General features: G+C 37.8%; 1 protein-coding gene across 6 annotated transcripts in view; it reads left to right on the plus strand.

The window, feature by feature from the left end:
• Window positions 1–19808, plus strand: part of LOC111329136 (uncharacterized) — a 118839-nt gene that overhangs the window by 33699 nt on the left and 65332 nt on the right. For 5 of the 6 annotated variants that reach the window (XR_015994712.1, XM_088743360.1, XM_088743372.1 and 2 more), the window contains 2 exons: window positions 13783–13860; window positions 14300–14403. Coding sequence is in view for 5 of the 6 variants with exons in the window: in XM_088743360.1 (XP_088599486.1) it covers window positions 13783–13860; window positions 14300–14403 (182 nt within the window). In the remaining variant the exon portion in view is untranslated. The remainder of the gene's footprint in view (window positions 1–13782; window positions 13861–14299; window positions 14404–19808) is intronic. The other variant, XM_088743365.1, reaches the window with a different exon arrangement.

A 19808-nucleotide genomic window follows, 5' to 3' on the forward strand; every position in this document is an offset into this window, starting at 1 on the left:
TCAGGCACTAGAAATGGGAAACTGACCTTGCGATTTTATGTTCCTAAAGTGATACTTTGATTTCAATGATGTGTAGTACACAGTCTAGTTGACTTGTTCGTCATGTTTCCATAAATTTAGTAGCTGTTTCTTTGCAGTTTTTGTAAGTTTGTTTTAAAAGCGATAAAATGTGTTTTGCATTTAGAGGAACAAACTTGTCTGTAGAAGGCTAAGATTAAACCCTGAATACAGCAAAATGACCCTGTAATATTAATGCAATTCATGTCTAGCTGGGCGCACTATACTCTGATGCCCTTCATTCTGTTGTAACCAAATTCAGAGGAAAAAAAACACCTGGAGAAACTCTTAGAGGGATAATATCTGCGGACTTTCACCATTTCTATGGTCATCCGGAATGACAGAATAAAGCAGTAACTGTTCACAAGTCTTAATTCACTTAACTGAAAGAATAATGAGTTGGAGGGAACTATAGATCATTTTTTCCCAAGCATCTCTAATAATTCATGATGGAAATCATAATAACATTGATAAAAATAATAATGATAATAATGATAATAATGATAATAATAATAATAATAACAATGATGACAATAATAATGATAATAATAATAATAACAATGATAAAAATATTTACAATAGTTGGAGAAATAATGTTCATTATCCTGATGGTTATAATTCCTATGATTATTTCCATTAATCTAATCATTATTATTATCATTTATATTACTATTATGATTATTTCAATGTTTATCTATGAAAAAAATGTGTTATTGTTAGTCTAGCTGAATGAGTATCCAAGTGATTGAAACTGGGGCAAAAACAAATTAAGAAAAGACAGAAAAACCCCAAAAACTGTTCAGGACTGCAATTCTTGAGTTGGCTCATTGTGAAAGGTTTTGGGACTTCACTAAGCTAGTGCTGTCTGTGGTGGGCCCTGTGTCAAAGAGAGATGAGTAGCAGCTGAATTAATAATAATAATAATACTAAGGACAATGATAGCATTGATTGACCAAAGTCACCCTATGACTAATAACAGCTGATACGTGAGAAACAGCATAAGCAACACACTTTTCAAAACAAAAAGAGCAAGCTAAAACTGCCATCAGATAAAAATAACTGTCCATAAAAGACTGACAGCATAGAGCTGAAAAAAATAGGGACTGGTTCTGCCATCAGATAACAACAGTCCATAGACTGACCACCCAAGAGAAACAGAACAGATTGGTGGTTCTGCCATCAGATAACAACAGCCCATAATGGACTGACTACCCAAGAGAAACAGATCCACCTGTTAGTTCTCCCATCAGATAACAACAGTCCATGGACTAACTACCCAAGAGAAACAGAACCAGGCAGGTGGTTTTGAATCAGAAAACAACTATTTAAGACCTCTGTACAAAGTGTCTTAGAAAATCTTCTGCATTCTAACAATCTATTGAAGAGACAAACTATCAAAAACACTTGAATTTTCATTTGGGGGGAGGGGGGAGAAATTAAATGAAAATCTACTTGCCTGAGCATGCCATCCTCACTGAGCAGCCTATTTCAATTTGAAAATGATGATCACAATCATAAAGATAATGATAACAGTAACAATAACAAATCATTATTATTATCATTTATATTACTAATATTGATAACGAGAAAATCAATGGAGTCATTTTTCTAGATTTGAAAAAAGCTTTTGACACTGTTGATCATCAGATCCTTCTATCGAAACTAAACTATTATGGTATACATGGAAAATCTTTCAGATGGTTTCAGTCATATTTGGAAAACCGAACACAAAAATGCTCTGTCAACGGGTCGCTATCCAGTAGCTACTCGTTGACTTGCGGCGTCCCTCAAGGGACCATTCTCGGTCCATTATTGTTCTTATTATATATCAACGATCTTCCAAATTGCTTATCAAATTGTAAACCGAGAATGTATGCCGATGACACGCACCTCACATATGCGGGAAGCAATCTTGAGAACGTTCAGTTTTGTCTAAATGAAGACCTAGAAAACGTCTTCAACTGGCTACAAGCGAACAAACTCACGTTGAACATGACTAAAACCGAATTCATGCTAATAGGGTCGAGGCAGAGACTGAATACTCTCACAGCTTCACCAACAATTAGAATGAACAATACTCAAGTGAGCCAGGTTTCAGCTACAAAATCGCTTGGTGTAATAATAGACGATAAACTCGATTGGCATAGTCACATCGAAAAACTAACGAAAAAGATCGCCTCTGGTATCGGGGCCCTAAAGCGAATTAGGCACCTGATCCCAGCATCAACCTTACATCTCATCTACCAAGCTTTAGTAAAACCTCACTTTGATTACTGTGACATTGTTTGGGGTAGCTGTGGGAAAACGCTACGAGACAAACTGCAGAAATTGCAGAATAGAGCAGCCCGTGTGTTGACATTCTCTAACTATGATGCTGATGCAACTGAGCTACTCGAGTTTTTAGGGTGGAAAAATCTTGCACGCCAGCAGGAAATCCATAAAGCCACCATGATGTTTAGATGTCTGCACGGGCTAGCTCCAAGGTATCTATATTCAAAGTTTACGTGGCGTGACTCTGCTTATGACCTCAGGGACTCTGAAAATAAGCTTAATGTTCCACTACCGCGCACTAATTATTACAGAAAAAGCTTTAGCTACAATGGCGCCACATTATGGAACAGTTTACCAAGCGATATAAGGAACACAGAGTCTCTGGGGTTATTTAAACGTAAGATCAATGACATTTTTTAAGTCTAACGCACGGCATTCACGGAAAACAGCTTTAGTGTTATAGTATGTAGTTTTAATTTTAAATATCTTAGCGTATGTGATATGTATTTTTATAGGCTGATGAATTGATCGTGTCTAAATAAAGATTACAATACAATACAATACTATTATGATTATTTCAATGTTTATGTATGAACAAAATGGTGTTATTGTTAGTCTAGCTGAATGAGTATCCAAGTAATTGAAACTGAGACAAAATAATTTCAAGAAAAGCCAGGAAAACCCCAGAAACTGTTGAGGACTGCAATTCTTGAGTTGGCTCATTGTGAAAGGTTTTGGGACTTCATTAAGCTAGTGCTATCTGTAGTGGGCCCTGTGCGAAAGAGAGAAGAGTAGCAGCTGAATTAACAATAATAATAATGAAGACAATGATAGCATTGATTGACCAAAGTGCCTCTGACAGATGATACGTGACAAACAGCATAAGCAACACATTTTTCAAAACAAAAAGAGCAAGCTAAAACTGCCATCAGATAAAAATAAATGTCCATAAAAGACTGACAGCATAGAGCTGAAAAAAATAGGGACTGGTTCTGCCATCAGATAACAACAGTCCATAGACTGACTACCCAAGAGAAACAGAACAGATTGGTGGTTCTGCCATCAGATAACAACAGCCCATAATGGACTGACTACCCAAGAGAAACAGATCCACCTGTTAGTTCTGCCATCAGATAACAACAGTCCATGGACTCACTACCCAAGAGAAACAGAACTAGGCAGGTGGTTTTGAATCAGAAAACAACTACTTAAGACAAGCCCTCTGTACAATGTGTCTTAGAAAATCTTCTGCATTCTAACAATCTATTGAAGAGAAAAACTATCAGAAACACTTGAATTTCTACTTGGGAGGAGGGGGGTAAATAAATGAAAATCTACTTGCCTGAGCATGCCATCCTCATTGAGCAGCCTATTTCATTTTGAAAATGATTCAATCACAATCATAAAGGTAATGATAACAATAACAAAATCATTAATAATAATGATAATTATAATAATCATAACAATAACTACAATGACAAAGTTCGTGTTAGTCTGGCCTCTACCTTGCAGAAAATACAGCCCACCAACTGAAGCTGAATTCTTTAAAGGCATTGTATTGCAATTGGTCATTGGGGCACTCAAGCCACCTCACCACGACAAGGTACGAACATTGAGGTGGAAAAAAGGGGTCTGTAAAATTGACTCCATGCTGATTCGAGATGAGAAATCTGTGTTTGAAGCTTCTTCAGTTCTACTCCAAGGAAATTTACTCTGGCTGATCTTTCGGTAAATTAGGAAGCGAGCTCTTCGGAGTCGTGACTGAGTTTGACGCCAAAAGATAAATTTTTCGCGCCTTCGGGCTCAAAGTCTAGTGTGGCGGAGTTCACCAGATTTACGATAGTCATAACTCCCGCAGATTTAATAAGTTCGTCGGGTATTATTTTATTACGAAGAAGATAGACCAGCTATTAGACCGAACGTGAACACAACGTGAACGAGGTCGGGAATCCTGGCTAACCCCACTACTCCGAACGATGATTTGGCCGGCTGAAGTTCCCGCGTCGCCACATTTTGGATTTGGTCGGGAAATATCTTAAATACATCGCATATGAAATATTTACGCAAACGAACGTCACATACCTCTTTCAAAAGTAGATACCAATGCTTGCAAGGGTCAAGTGTGGCACTTGTAATCCTGCAAAGACTCTGCGTGGTTAAGTTAGCCGGTGGAAAGCCGCACGTCGAAAATCCGACTGCCTCTATGACTTCATTTCGAATGGTTTCGAAATCGAAAACATGATGCTTTTCGACATTTCGACATGAAAAATCTCGTCGAGGTTTAATATTATAAAATTGGTAAGAATTTAACCAGGATACGAGGCCAAGTCGTGTGACCGCCACAGGTTTTGTACCAAAACAATAACATCGTGTACTACGATCGCAAAGCGTGAACACTGATCGATCCACCAAGTGACGCAATACTGGAAATTCGATACGGTTGTTATTCAGGTCGTACGGCACATGAAAATTGCGATATCTTTTGTTACTGTTTTATGGCAAACCAAGCGAAAGAATCATACCTAAATAATCGAAAGAGAGGCTTTTTCGAATACGGCGCCTCGCCGGTATTGCCTCTTCTGTGAAAAGGAAGGATCTTTGAAAGACTACGTGATTAAAGATGTCGTTTTAAGGAAAAAGGCAGAAACAGAGAAAACGCAGTATTTTATGACCATTACGCGCACAACAAACTTCATTTCATTTCATGATTTTGATTTTCATCGCCAACAGATGACCCCGCGTTAACTCGCACGCAATCGCGTATCTCTCGTGGATTCGTGGGCGCTAATCTGTATAATTACATTGTGGTGTAATTAATGTGATGACATCCACCCAACGCCTTCTTCCCCAAACCTCGGCATCAGTTTACGATGCCTGCTGAGAATTTTTTTCTTGAGCAAAGCTCGTCATGATTATGAGAAATATTACAGGTGGCTGCAATATTTCTCACAATGCCACATGCCTCAGTAATTGTCTATTAATGAATGACCCTTTGATTTGAGTATCTGTTGTATGTAATGATTAATATCAGTGTATGAGAAATAACCACTTGGCAATGTTATCGTGTACCATGGTATGCCATTATCATTGCTTTTTTTTAAAAATGTTGTTGTTGAAAGCTGGTGATATACTGTGCTAACTATAACTCATACTGATATAATCAAGGGCAACACTGTATCTTTTATTTTTCTCCATTTTAAACGCTAGCTTTAAGGTGGGGTAAAATCATGACTTTTCGAATTGTTTATCTCATCATTGGAATTGAAAAATATTGGTATTTCCATTTATATCATATGATCAGATTATTTTATAGCAGGTGTCGTTTGACATACGCGTCATATTAGTCTTTGATGTTACTTAAAGTTTGATAAGATGGTCAAGTATCTGCCACATTTTATTCTACAGTTATGTATTGTTATTACCTGCGCTTTGAGTGCCCGGTCAACAATGGTGTCAGACGTTCCATCAGGTCTTGTGTTGTATAGAAGACTTTGGCATTTGTGAATTGTTCTTTACCTGATGATCTATGTTTTGGCTTATTGGCAAGCATGTGGGGGTTATTGAATATCTCGATAGCCTTTGGCTTCTCGATATATTGTCACAACCACTTTTTTCTGTCTCTTTCTTCTTTTGTTTTGAAACATTTCTTCTTTTGAGCTGCGCAGATGGTTTTCTTTCTTTTATTCATCAGTTGGTCGAGAGTCATTCGAACGTCCCCTATACTCCTTTGTAAAACTCAATCACGTAAAACTATTTGGCCTTTTTACACGTCACGAATAATATCCAAAACTGTTTCCCATTCGCGAAGAATTAACGACAATCATATTGAATTAATATTTTACTTTTTCCAGCATGGACCAGAGGGGACCTTAAGTCTTATCTTATTTTCGTATTTTGATCAAGCTCTTTGTTACCTTTTATTTGTCAGGAAGATCAATGTAAGAAGGTCCCATCATTGGTTTGTAGAGAACGATATTAAAATGATGCTGTTCAATCTGATAAAGAGAGTTGGAAATCCAATTTCCAACCTTGTTAAGGAATTCAGGGCTTGAAACACTCAAATCTATGTCCATTTCAGAGTCATTCACAGCCGTTTTTGGGAGACAATTGAAATATACCGTCCTAAACTGAATCCCTTCACCTTTTCTCCAATGTGACCTTCAATGTCTCAATAAACTTGACGCCTTTCATTTCCAATAACGCACCCTTTAATTTTTGCATGGATTGATTGATTTCCGTGTCGATGCCAGTTGTTTTAAACTGTTACTTCGAGCAAGAAAATCAACCTAAAATGACGCGCCAAAATTCTTCAATGCCTTCTTCTTCAGATTGGCAATATTCTTATCACACTCTTCAACGATTTGTTTTACTAGTTTCTAGGGTTTTCGGGCATCAGTTTGGGTATGCTCTGAGCCTTTAATTTTTCCAATTCATTACCCTGATTCATCCCCAGACGAATCATCAGATTTTGACAATTTTTTCAGATCCAATTTATTCACTCATATTTTTTAAAATAATTAGTTCCTAAAAAATTGGGCTTAAAGAAATTTTCCCTAAGATCCTTTAAATTTTTTTACCATCTCTGGACGACATAATATATATAATATTTCTTTAAGCCATTTTGTCAGAAAAAAAGTTTTTTAAAAAACTTTTGACCGATCTCAGGACGACTTGGTATTAACTTGAGAGTGGTGAAAATGTTTTAGGCCTTCAGGAAGAGTGCGCCAGAATCCTCAGAATTAGTACTACTCTCCTAATTTACATAAATAACTCCATTACCACCATCCCCAAAATATGCAAGGAAATTTCTTGATCTAAAAGCGTTCAAGCGAACGAGATCAAATTAGTACATCTCGATAAGCAGACCGTGGTAACAAAACATTCACTAATAGACGCTTAGCTGAGTTCACACGAAACAGCTGCTGCAAATTAGTAGTTTCAAAACTTTCCGTTTTGTGCTCATTTTGGCATTCACATAATTATTCAGAGCCAGTGACCATAAATATTGAGAATCCGCCGACAGTTACAAGATTTCGAAATTCGTTTTATTTTTCCTAAAGGATGCTTTTGATGAACCTTTTCCAAAAATCATATCAGAAAGGCCTATCGCGCTTATTACCCACAACATTGGGACAAGTTACATGGCATTATCAATTTTACCTTCTGTAAACTTGGAGTTCGCGAGAGTAAAAAAAGTTTATAGTATTTGTTTAACAAAGACATTGAATTACCACAAAGCCGTGTTAGTACGTTTTGTTCAATTTTTGCAGCCACACAATATCGTAATCTTCACATGAAATGAAATAAAAGTGAAAAACTCCGAATTTTCCCCCCAGAGCTGTTGATATTTTCCAAGAGTCGTCAGCAATTGAGTACATATGTAGTGGAACTTAGAATGACGCAACGTTTCCATGCCAATCATGCGCAGGGTATTTAGGTTGAAGAAGATATTCACTTGTTAAGGGTTTTTAGATGTTTTGTTATGTTCTATGAATTAAGGAATACGCTGCTACGTTATACACGTAAAGTTCTATTTCTTTGTTGCATTTGTTGTCTACTGATAAATTCATTTCAAACCATTCAAGGGTTATCAGTGCAATTATAGGACTAAAAGGCCCTAACCATCACATTGGGCAGAATGCTTATTGTTCTCGCGACATTTACTTGCAGTGGCGAAAATATTGTAGATCTGTAATAGAGGGGCGAAGCGTAAACAGGGAGGCTCTCATTGGTCGAAGATTACGCGCGCTTTCCTCCGAAGGGAATACTGCCTTAGCTCATTAACTTGTCAAGGCGGAGCTTAGAAACAAAGGCCTCGTAACTTAGCGTTTCATCTATTGTTTCTAAGATCACATCTAAAGCGCGCGTATTTCAAGCTGGCTATTTCAAGTGTTGTATTTGTAAAAGTCAAGTTGAAGTCTCTTGCTACAACGTAATCAACATTTCGCTTCATATCAAGCTTACGATGGATTGATAAGCAGCGGTTGTTTCTATTACTTCTCGCTTAGGATTCGATTTGCTCATCGAAAAATTACTTCTATCATAAATGAAGGACGAAAGAAAATCTTTGAATTGCTCTAACGCAAGCTTTTCCGAATCGACGAAAGGAAAAAAACCAACGAAGTCGAGCATGGGAACAAATGCGCTAATTTGGGATTGCCTTTTCCTTGGAGCTTTTTATGACAGTTCTATCCCTGGACTGGAATATACTGACAAACTTTTCTTGATGCAGTCTTCAAAGTTGCAAGAGGTAATGCAAAACCCAAAGTTATCCCAACCAGGAATTATAAATCGCTAGACACAAGGCAACTTATAAGTGACTTCGACCGGGCTCCCTGGCATATAACTAGTTTATTCGACGACATCGATGACAGTGTAGACGCTTAGCAAGGTCTATACAATGAATTTCTACATCACCACCTTCCCCCACGAGATGCTAAAATAAGAGATAAGTCTCTTCCTTGGATCAACACCTCCATCAGGAAAGAAATGAACAAAAGATACAAGCTCCTTAAAAAGGCAAAGTCAACAGGCGACCCCGAAATATGGAGTCTCTACAAACAGAAGCGATATGAGGTTAAGAAGCTACTAAGGAGTGCTGAAGCTGATTATTGGCAAAAATTATTCAATGAAGCTACTGATTCTAATGAATTTTGGAAATTGACCAACCAAATCTTGAGGAAACATAAAGTTAAAAACATCGGTCCAATCTATGATCACAACGAGGAGATAATAACCCATGACTTAGAGAAGACAGAGTATTTTAATGACTTTTTTGTGAATGTCAGCAAAGATCTCACTAAGCAACTTGACCCTTTGAACTTGTCATCTATAAACACCTTTATCACAAGAGTCACTCCTACCAGGGACAAAACTGACATAAGCTGGGAACTGGTAAAAAACAAACTGATTAAAGCTGCTAGCCCCAAGAAGGCTACTGGTCCAGACCAAGTATCCCCCAGGGTCCTCTCCATGATTGGTGACCCCGTTATTCACAGTCTTTTACCAATCTTCAGGAAGAGTATATGTGATGCATCTTTCCCTTCAAGCTGGAAATTATCACGTGTTAACCCCATATTTAAGAAAGGCTCACCAACAGAAGTGAACAACTACAGACCTATCTCCCTCCTCAGTATCCCTGGGAAAATCTTAGAATACGTTGTCAGTGATACCTTGAACAACCATTTGGACACACAAGGCTTGTTATCTCATAGACAGTGGGGTTTTCGGAAAAATTATTCAACGAAAGCCTCTTACTTTACCTAACAGAGACCTGGAAAAATGCGCTAGACAAGGGCCTGAAAGTGGGCGTACTTTTTATTGACTTTCGAAAAGCATTCGACACAGTGAACCATACCATCTCTCTAGAGAAGCTAAAGGCCATTGGGATATCTGGCGATTTGCTTTCGTGGCTTACCGATTAATGTCTGCACGTAAGCAATTTGTCCAAATATCAGGATATCAGTCCGAGCCCAAAACCATCACACATGGAGTTCCCCAAGGCTCAATACTAGGGCCCAAATTATTTTCAATATTTGTAAACGATCTTCCAGAATCAATAACTAGTGGTGAATTATTTATGTTTGCCGATGATACCACTATTTTTACAATTGGAAACAACATCGACGATATCATCTTAACACTCCATTCTGTACTAGACCAGCTGTACACCTTGTGTCAATCTAACAGATTAATTGCCAATGAATCGAAATCTGAAGCCCTGATAATTTCTAGCCAGAACTTTATTGGCCCCTTGCCACGTTTGACCTTTGGTAATAGCTTTATTGAGTACAAATCATCATCTAAATGTCTTGGGGTGACAATTGACAGCAAGCTATTATGGCAGGAGCACATAGAGAACGTTTAAGTCATTCAGCAACAAAGTCGCAGTACTGAATCGGATAAAGTTTTTACCGATACCAACCTTAGAAAACATTTATTATAAAACTATTATCCCTAGCGTTTTGTATGGCTTTGTAGTCTGGGGGTCTTGTTCTTCAGCCTTGACGGATGATATTGATCGAATTCATTTAAGAGCTACTAGAATAATTTACAACCTACCCCATAGCATCCAGATTGATGACATCATGAACGCTCCACACTGGAACTCTATTGTTTCATTTTACATTAGGAGACTTTTAGTTATTACCTACAATATCTATCATGGAAATAGCATCGAGCCTCTAAATGACTTAATAGTGAAATCCGAGACTCCTTATGACTTGAGAAAATCCTTAAAAGTTAAGGTTCATAGACCAAGAACAGAAATGGGAAGGTCTTCGTTTAAGCACAGAGCTGCAGTATCCTGGAACCTCCTTCCTGAAGACATCAAGAACTGTTCAAACTTAACTTCTTTCAAGAGAAAACTCAGGGAAAATAAGAGAATTCTGAAATCTATCAGTTTTGCTAAAGCTTCCTGCAGCGTGTCCAACAAATCTGTTAACTTTGAATACTTTTAAAATTTACTCCGTATTGTTATTAATATTTATTTCTTTCAATTGCCATTATTTACATACCCATTTTCGGTTTATTCACTAATTAGGTTTTTATTAATTGATAGTTTAATTGGTGCAGGTCCACATCAGGACGTAATGTCTTGCCTATCCCTCAACCTGCTTTATTAAATAAACTATGATGATGATGCTTAAACACTTGTTCACAAGCCGAACCTTATTTACCGGTATTTATTCCCGCCGTCTACGCAAGGCATCTGACTTCATCCGATTACGCCTTTTTCGACCGTGGTGAAAGGCTCGTAAGCCCCCCGTTATGTAGTGCTCTTAGGATTCGTCGCTTCGAGAAGCTTAGAATCCCAGAGAGCATTCTGAAAAGAGCTGAAAAGAGCTGACAGTTTGTTAGACGATCGAGGCTTTAGTAAGCTCTGAAATGAGCTCACAATCGCAAACAGATTGCCGGGTGAACAAGGATAAATTAAGCTCTGAAAAGAGCTCCCGATCGCATATAGATTGCCGGGCGATCGGGGATTGAGTGAGCTCTGAAAAGAGCTCCCGATTGCATATAGATTGTTGGTCGACGCACGCCATCATGACTTAACTTAAATGAGGCTTTGACAGCTAATGCACTTAGCCGTTTTAAAATTCGCGGCAGCTGTGAATAATTCTACAAGCGAATGAGTTTCAACGATGGGCATTGTTTAGTTTGACAGGTGCGTTGTTATTCATGGCTAGGCTAAAGACAATGGCTAACTCCATTTTTGGAGCCATTTTTGAACGAAATTTCGACTACAACCTTTCAAAAGGTTCCCATCCACCAATTTTCAAACTTAAAACGTAATCTATGAGAGTAGAGAACAATCTTTTATTTGCTGTGCATTGATTATTCGAGAGTAGTAAGGGTTTTCAGAATATCGCTCTGCAAAATGACTTCTATACTTAAAATGGGAACTCGCGAAACAAGACAACATTTCCCGTGTGCATTTTACATTCGTCAACAACATTATCACAAAAATGACTCAATGACAAAAACAGTACTTTGAAGGTGGTTCTAGGTGGACTTAGGTCATTCCATGTTTTAGTATTTACGGTTATGTTGATCGTAGTTTAAGTCTGACTAGTGACCCGTTGAAATTGTGCACTTTGTATCTTTTTCACAAAGGTAACATAAGGGTCAACTTCAGTGGCTTTTGTAGAGGTCTACCATACATATTTACAGATCATAATGTACATCATGTTTAAGCCCTATCCATGTTGTTTAATTCCTTCAATTGTCTATCTTGGCCCATGGAAAGAGCTCGGGCAATTATGTCAGAAATGCAATGTGAACCGCTGAACGCCTCTCACGGCCTATTAAAAGGTCTAAAGAAAGGTCTGGTATATGTATTTACGAATAAAAATATATGTCATCTTATAGCTTTATCCTTGTAGTTTAATTCCTCAAAGTTTCTCTCTTGGCCCGCCATAAGTGGTGCGTCCAGGTTCAGGTTGAAATAGGACAAAAAATGCAGTGCGATCCTTTGAACGGCTATCACGCAAGAAGTCATAGTGGAACCTCGATTTAGCAAATTAAACCGTTATATATGTTACAGTAAAATTTATGCCACATATACCCCGATGTAACGTGAGGATAAAGCTTTAGGATGATGAATATTTTGATTTGTAAGTATTTATAACCGAACTTTCTCTAGATAATAAAACAGACCATGACAGCTGCTCAGCGGTTCGCATTGTATATTTGTCATAATAGCCCGAACTCTTTCCAACCTGGACGTGCCGCTTAAAGTGGGTCAAGATATATGGGTTATTAACCAAGCGTGAGGTTAAGATGGCTTGATATTCGCCGCGTTTTTTTTTTTTTTTGCATTTTTATGGACCGAGACGAAATCAAGGTCCATAAAAATGGGAAAAAAGAACGAGGCTGATATCATCATCTTGAGCGAACAAGCCTGATTAAAAAAGGATTCATTATATCGCAAAAATATTTTGCTTTAATAAGAATTACGAATGACTTGTCTCCTTCGAGAGCCACGAAAGAAAGCCAACAGTGTGTGTAGCACGACAAACTCACGAGAGTGGTTTCTGTTTTCTTTGTTTTGACTGTCTTCTACCTTTTTTTGTGTTTCCATCGCTGAAATTGTACAAGAATTACAAACGTAGTTCTAATTGTATTTTTTTCACGCACGGGATCAATGTGGGCAATCCTGAGCGGGCAAGATGAGCCCATCTTGCCCGCTCTGGTAGCCAATCAGAAGACAGGATTCGCTTTATCTTGCCCACGGATGCTGCGAGCGATGTAATAAAGATAGTTATTGGAGGAATTTAAGTAAAAGATGATGTATATCATGATCTGCAAATGTATATGGCATGCCTTTTTATTGGCCATTTAAGTTGACCTTTATTTATCTTTGCGAAAAAGCTACAAACTACATTATTTCAACGGGTCACTATTCAGACTTGAACGTAACAACATAACAAGAATTTTAGATTTTAAGCGAGATGAAAGGACCGTCTGCTAGCACACAAAATTTAAAAGTGGGATTGCATTGCGTTGCGGTGTACGAAGTTGCCGAAGTTGCACAATTTTTTATTTATTTACAGGGGAGGGGGGGTGGCGGGGGGACAACTGCCATTTAGGCGTATACTGAACTTTTCAATTTTTTGGAAAAATTGAAGAGCAATAAAACTTTTGATATAATTTTTGAAAAAATTCATCAAAAAGATTCTTTAGGAAAATGAAATGAATAACGAGACCTTGTAACTGTCGGTAGATTCTCGATATCTATGGTCAGTGGCTCTGAATGATCAAGAGATTATGTTTACATTAAAGTTGCCTTGATTCTCTTCCCCCCTCCTCCCCCTATATGTTTTGTTACAGTTGGCTTGTAAAGTATGAAACATTTTATTGCTAATCGTAAGCTTTCTAGAGATACAAAGTCTGATATACTTTTGGATTATATCCTACCTGTGAGAAATTGTTGAAAAGTAGCATATTTTTCAGGTTAGAAACATCCTCCTTAGGCGTGGATGTGCAGGGATTAACCGCAGAAGAAAGAATGTCAGACACGTATTTTGAAAGGTAACAGAACAACTACGATATTTTGGCTAAAATTCTGAAATCTTGCTTCGCATGTATTTGTGCTCTCTAAGACTGCTTCCGCGAATTCCACGGTCCTTCTAGTTTACATAAATAACTCCATGACCATCATACCGAAATATGTGAGGAAGAAAAGGACAAAAACAATATAAAATGTCCACAACAATGAAAAAACGTTACTTTGCCAAGTTCTTGTTAGTATATCTCCTGATGAGGATCGTTAATTTAGTACAACATCATCCTTTTCAAACATTTTTTGTGGGATCAATGATGCAACGCTTTCGGCACAACTACTTGCATTTGGCATTTATTCATATGTATTCTGCGGTTGTCGACCATGATCTGCAGTGGATCAAACGAGGTTCATCTTATTAATAACCTTAATTTTGTGATTAATTTTCACATGGTCACTTGCATTTAGTTTTAGAGTGGAGGGGCTAGGAACGTCTTTAACACTTGATAGAGAACCACCACCAGAACAAGGATCGGAGTCTTCAGTCGTAACGGAACTTCCTGATGGTACGGGTTAGTATAACCACAGTATTTACTTCAATCGCGATTGACACACTTGCATGATTAATTTTAAAGCCATTCGCAGCAAATTGCAATATGGGCCCGTACTACGCGTGCCTTTTGTGGTCAACGCAGGCATTTTGGCACTCCATTGGCAATGCATTAGACTCAAGACCAGGAAAAGCCTTACCTAGCCAAGAAAGAGAGTATCAAGGAAGACAAAAGCAGCAGTTTTTGTAAAAGCAGTCCGATCCGTTTTGGTTAAAAAAAATCGATTCTTTCAAACTTTCCCCATGAATTTGTCCTAGTCTAAAAGTAAACGAAATCACCTTGGTTTTTCGAAATAATGTAAAATGATTTTTTTCCGAAAGAAAATTGCTTCAGCGCTCGAAGGCCCGTTTTTAACAGCGCCGATCATCAAAAATGGCACAGACTGAATTACTCATCTTTTCACAAAACTCATGTTGGAGGAATTTGTTTTTCTTCGGATATTTAGATCGATCCTTTGAGAGAATAAATTACGTAAGTTTTTCTTTTTTAACGGTTTTTGACGCCGAAAATAATTTTTAAGTTTGACGCTTACTTTGCCCCTGTCGCCATGACCATAACCATGCAACTTTTTATCTCGGCTCAGCGCAAAATTCCAACTTCTTTCCCATGATAGTTCTATTCAGACTAACTAAAATAGGAGGTGTAGTCTGATCATCCGGGTGAGTGTAGTCCTGAGAAGGACTGTTGTCGGTGGTAGTGACTGACGTTTCGACAACCTGTGCGGAAGTCATCATCAGAGTCAAGTGAATGATTGTTGTCAGTAGAATGTTCTTATTCCAGTTCGTGTAAAATGATCGGTAGGTTTTGCCGTGATGTTATTAGCTGTAAGACTCAAGTGACGTAAGTCGGTCGTGATTGTTCTGTTTAGATCTGTCGGTAAAGTTAGGTCGTTATTTTTCGGTCGTTTGTGATGCGTCGATTTCGTCGTGTCGAACGGCGGTGAATGTGTCGTCAACGTAACGTAACCAAAGCGGTATCGTTTGTCGGCAAGTCGAAAGGGCGCGTTCCTCGATGTTCTGCATCACAATTTCTGCTTTAACAATATCCGCGTAGCCCACAAACCTATCACCACACTACGTCAGTTACCCCCGGGTTCAAGCCATTTACTGCATAACTAAAATAGGGTAGAGGAGTATGGAAATATAAAAATGTATCGCGGTTTCGGTGAACTTCTAGTATAGCCGGTCGACACAATATGCACGTTTATGAAAATTCCACCTAACAATGCACAAAAAATAGACTCCATTATCAGTTACAAAATTTACGTCTTCAACACATGGTTGACGCCCAAATTGAGCACTTTGAAGCTTTTTCATGCTTGATAATACCATAACAGCATTTAGGAGAGGAAAATCTCCACACCCACCTAGAAAAATGTTGCCTATTCTTTCGTTTATCACGCAGCAATTAGAAAGAAGAAAAAAAATCATTAACAGTCAATATAGTGATAAAAATATTCAAGTTGAGTCAGTTTGCTAGACATAACGTCTCGTAGTCACGTTCGACGCACTAAAAACTACTATAAAACGAATACCAGAATTGTAAAAACGTGTAAAATGGTATATAAAAGTCACTTGTAAAAATGTAGCGGAATTCCAAATCGATTTCGATCAATTACGATCCTCATCAGTAGTACTCCGCCATGTTTAAAATACTCATAAATAATTGTCGATATTTATTTATGAGTATTTTAAACATGGCGGAGTACTACTGATGAGGATCGTAATTGATCGAAATCGATTTGGAATTCCGCTACATTTTTACAAGTGACTTTTATATACCATTTTACACGTTTTTACAATTCTGGTATTCGTTTTATAGTAGTTTTTAGTGCGTCGAACGTGACTACGAGACGTTATGTCTAGCAAACTGACTCAATTATCGAACACGTTCCTGGCCTCGGCCCACAAAATTTCATCACAATATTCAAGTTAACGCAAAAAAATTCTTATTATAACCCACCCGTTAATTTTGGCGTGATTTTATTAGTTACTTTACGTCACGTGGTCCAAAATCACAGGACAGTTATCACGCAATAATCCCGGCCCCGTACGCGTCGATATTTGTCCTCCGATTTTTTCCGTGAAAAAGAAACACAGTCAACACAAGAGTTTCAACTTTTCCGTTCTCCTATTTACATGGAAGGAAACCAAACTGGTTTTTTTTTCTGCTCGCTTGCGTCAAATCACGCGCATTCGCCATCAGATCACCACTGGCTATTTTACTGTGTTTACGCGCAGTTAAATTGCGATGTGAAATTTAATGTGAGGGTTATAAAATAAATAAACCCCGTTCTGGCTTGCTGGTATGTCGGCTGATAATGTCTTTGGCTGAGAGATTGTCATCAAAATTTCATATTTGCCCTCGAAGCTTCGTTTCTCGGCCAAGTATTCATTTATTGGACATTAACAGCGGACATATCAGCCGCCCGAAGGGATTTATTTACTAACTATTCATTTAGAGAGCCTCGATAGCATTGTAAAGTTAATGTACTTAAAATCTGTTTATCTCTTTGGTTATGCATGGATCTTGAGTTTCCTCCTTTCCGGAAGATGATCATCTTGTGATCATCCGGGGCATTGAGGGCTATCTTTAAGTTAGAAGATGAGGAACGGCGGGATGAGGAATGGGGAACGTGAAACAGGGAACGGGGAATAGGGAATCTTTAAAACGAAGAATCTTTAAAAGCGGGAACCTTGAATCGAAAATGGGCAATCTTTAAAATCGGGAATCTTTAAAATGGATAATCTTTAATATGGGGAATTTTTATAGAGGAGAATCCTTAAAAGCGAGACTCCCTTAAAGCGGGAATCTTTAAACTGAGGAATCTTTGAAAGCGGGAGGCGTGAATCTTAAAAAGAGGGAATCTTTAAAAGCAGGAATCTCTAAAAGCGGGAAACCTTAAAAGCGGGAATCTTTAAAATGGGCAATCTTTAAAATGGGAAATCTTTAAAATGGGCAATCTTTATAATGGGCAATCTTTAAAAGCGGGAATCTTTAAAATGGAAAATTTTTAAAATGGACAATCTTTAAAATCGGGAATCTTTAAAATGAAAAATCTTTAAAATGGGGAATCTTTATAGAGGAGAATCCTTAAAAGCGGGACTCTTCAAAAGCAGGAATCTTTAAGCTGAGGAATCTTTTAAAGCGGGAGGCGTGAATCTTAAAAAGCGGGAATCTGAATATCCCTGTTCGAGCGAAGGCCATACGAAGTAGTCTTAGCAACAGGGATATTAAAAAGCGGGAAACTTTAAAAGCGGGAAACTTTAAAAGCGGGAATCTTTAAAATGGAGAATCTTTAAAGGCGGGAATCTTCATGCTTCTAAAAATGAGGAATTTTTAGAGGTATGAAATGAAATCGGCAAAATGAATGAGCGGTCTGTGGAACAGTTTTTTTTTTTACCAATTTTACGCAATTTCGTAATTTCGAAAACTAAGACCCCTCTTAGTTTTCGCAATTACGAAAACTAAGACCCGCAGAAAGCTTGTATTACATACATACATACATACATACATACATACATACATCAACTTTATTTTTTCTCGTAGCTTTTAAAAACTCATTTTTCCGAGAGAAAAATAACAAATACCAAAAGAAATCGACATGATATACAATAACATGATTACAAAAAACAATCCTGTGCAATATTTTATAATTAACGGCTAAAATGAAATAAATAGATTTTTGAATATTTAAAAGTACTATATGAATTCAATATATACAATATGTTCTAATATTACATTAATTCAAGGCTAGCAAATGCTTTTTAAAAGTCATTAAGTTTCAAGGTTCGAACATTGTCCGGTAGAGCATTCCATAGATTAACGGCATGATAACAAAAAGAGCGAAGGCCATACGAAGTAGTCTTAGCAACAGGGAGTTTCAGAATGTAGTTACCGCGTAAATTATAAGTGGTATTACGGAAAGTAAACATATTCTTCATGTAGATAGGATGCTTAGTTAGAAATAAACTTGGTAAAGTACAGTTAACATATTGTGTATACCTCTGTTATATAAAGGAACACAGTTGACTTTGTCCAATAAAGTATTATATGTAGATTCAACATCATTTAGAATGAACCTAAGACTTCTTTTATTAAGAGCATCTAGTTTCTCGGTGTTTCGTACACTACAGAAATGCCACACCGATGAACAATATTGAAAATGCGGTAAGATGAAGGCCTTATTCAATTTGACCAAAGTGGCTTTAGAGATCAGTTTCCTAAATCTTATTATGACATTTAACTGATAACAGTGGAACTTCGATTATCCGGACCTCGATTATCCGGACTATTCGATTATCCGGACTATTCGATTATCCGGACTTTTTCTCTGGTCCCAATTTTCCATGAATATTAATTAGTTGTGATCGTGAAAACTCAAAGTCGCAAAAAGCCCACTAATCCTTTGAAAAGACTGTTAAAACGACGTATTATCCTGTGCGCTTTTCAAACCTCGGACAACAGTGAGCCAAAATCACAGCCCGAATTCAGAGAGTATAATATCGCTGAGTCCATGGTCGAACTGTTGGAACATGTACAGCAATTTGACAATGAGGAAATGCCTAATGCTCGCGATGTGGAAGACTGGCTTAATCTGGAAAACGAGCTCCCGAATTCACTGCAAACGTCTGATGAAGAGATTTCAGCCACCGTTGTCGGAGATACGACGGAAAGCGAAAGTGTATGTGGCGATGAGGAAACTGAGGGCGGGGACGAGAAACTAGCATCGAATAAAGAGGCAGCGCAATGTTTCAAAAACTACTCGTCGTGGATGGAATCACAAAACGATATTGACCCTGTGTAGTCAATGAAGCTAAGACGAATGTTGGACTTGGCAAATGCAATGCGATCAGGCTACAAGTCTTTGAAGAAAACAAACATGCTTGAACATTTTAGACGTTTGTAAATACCTGAACTGAAAGTTTTTATATGTAAACACATACAGGCTGTGTAGATTTCACAGTTAAAATGATGTTTTCTTTGCTGTATACTTTTGCGTACGTTTCTATCTCATAAATGATCATATTTTCGATTATCTGGACTCTTGATTATCCGGACTATTTACCGAGGTCCCGACTGGTCCGGATAATCGAGGTTCGACTGTATTGATCTTTTTTCATATCGAAGATACGTGTTTATCAAACTGACGTTTGTTGTCAATGTTCATACCAAATATGTCGATTGACTCTTTCACTTGAAAGGAGAATGTATACTCTTTATCACCAAGGATCAAGGCCTAATGTTTAGTTTCGTTGACAGTCATACCATTGTCATTGTACCATTGATTTGCTTTTTCAACTTCCTTACCCAAGCATTCTTCAAGTGCAATTGGAACATTGTCTGAGAAATAAATTTGATGGTCG

This window comes from Stylophora pistillata, chromosome 1 (assembly GCF_964205215.1).
Source record: "Stylophora pistillata chromosome 1, jaStyPist1.2, whole genome shotgun sequence".
NCBI classification, from domain to species: Eukaryota; Metazoa; Cnidaria; class Anthozoa; order Scleractinia; family Pocilloporidae; genus Stylophora; species Stylophora pistillata.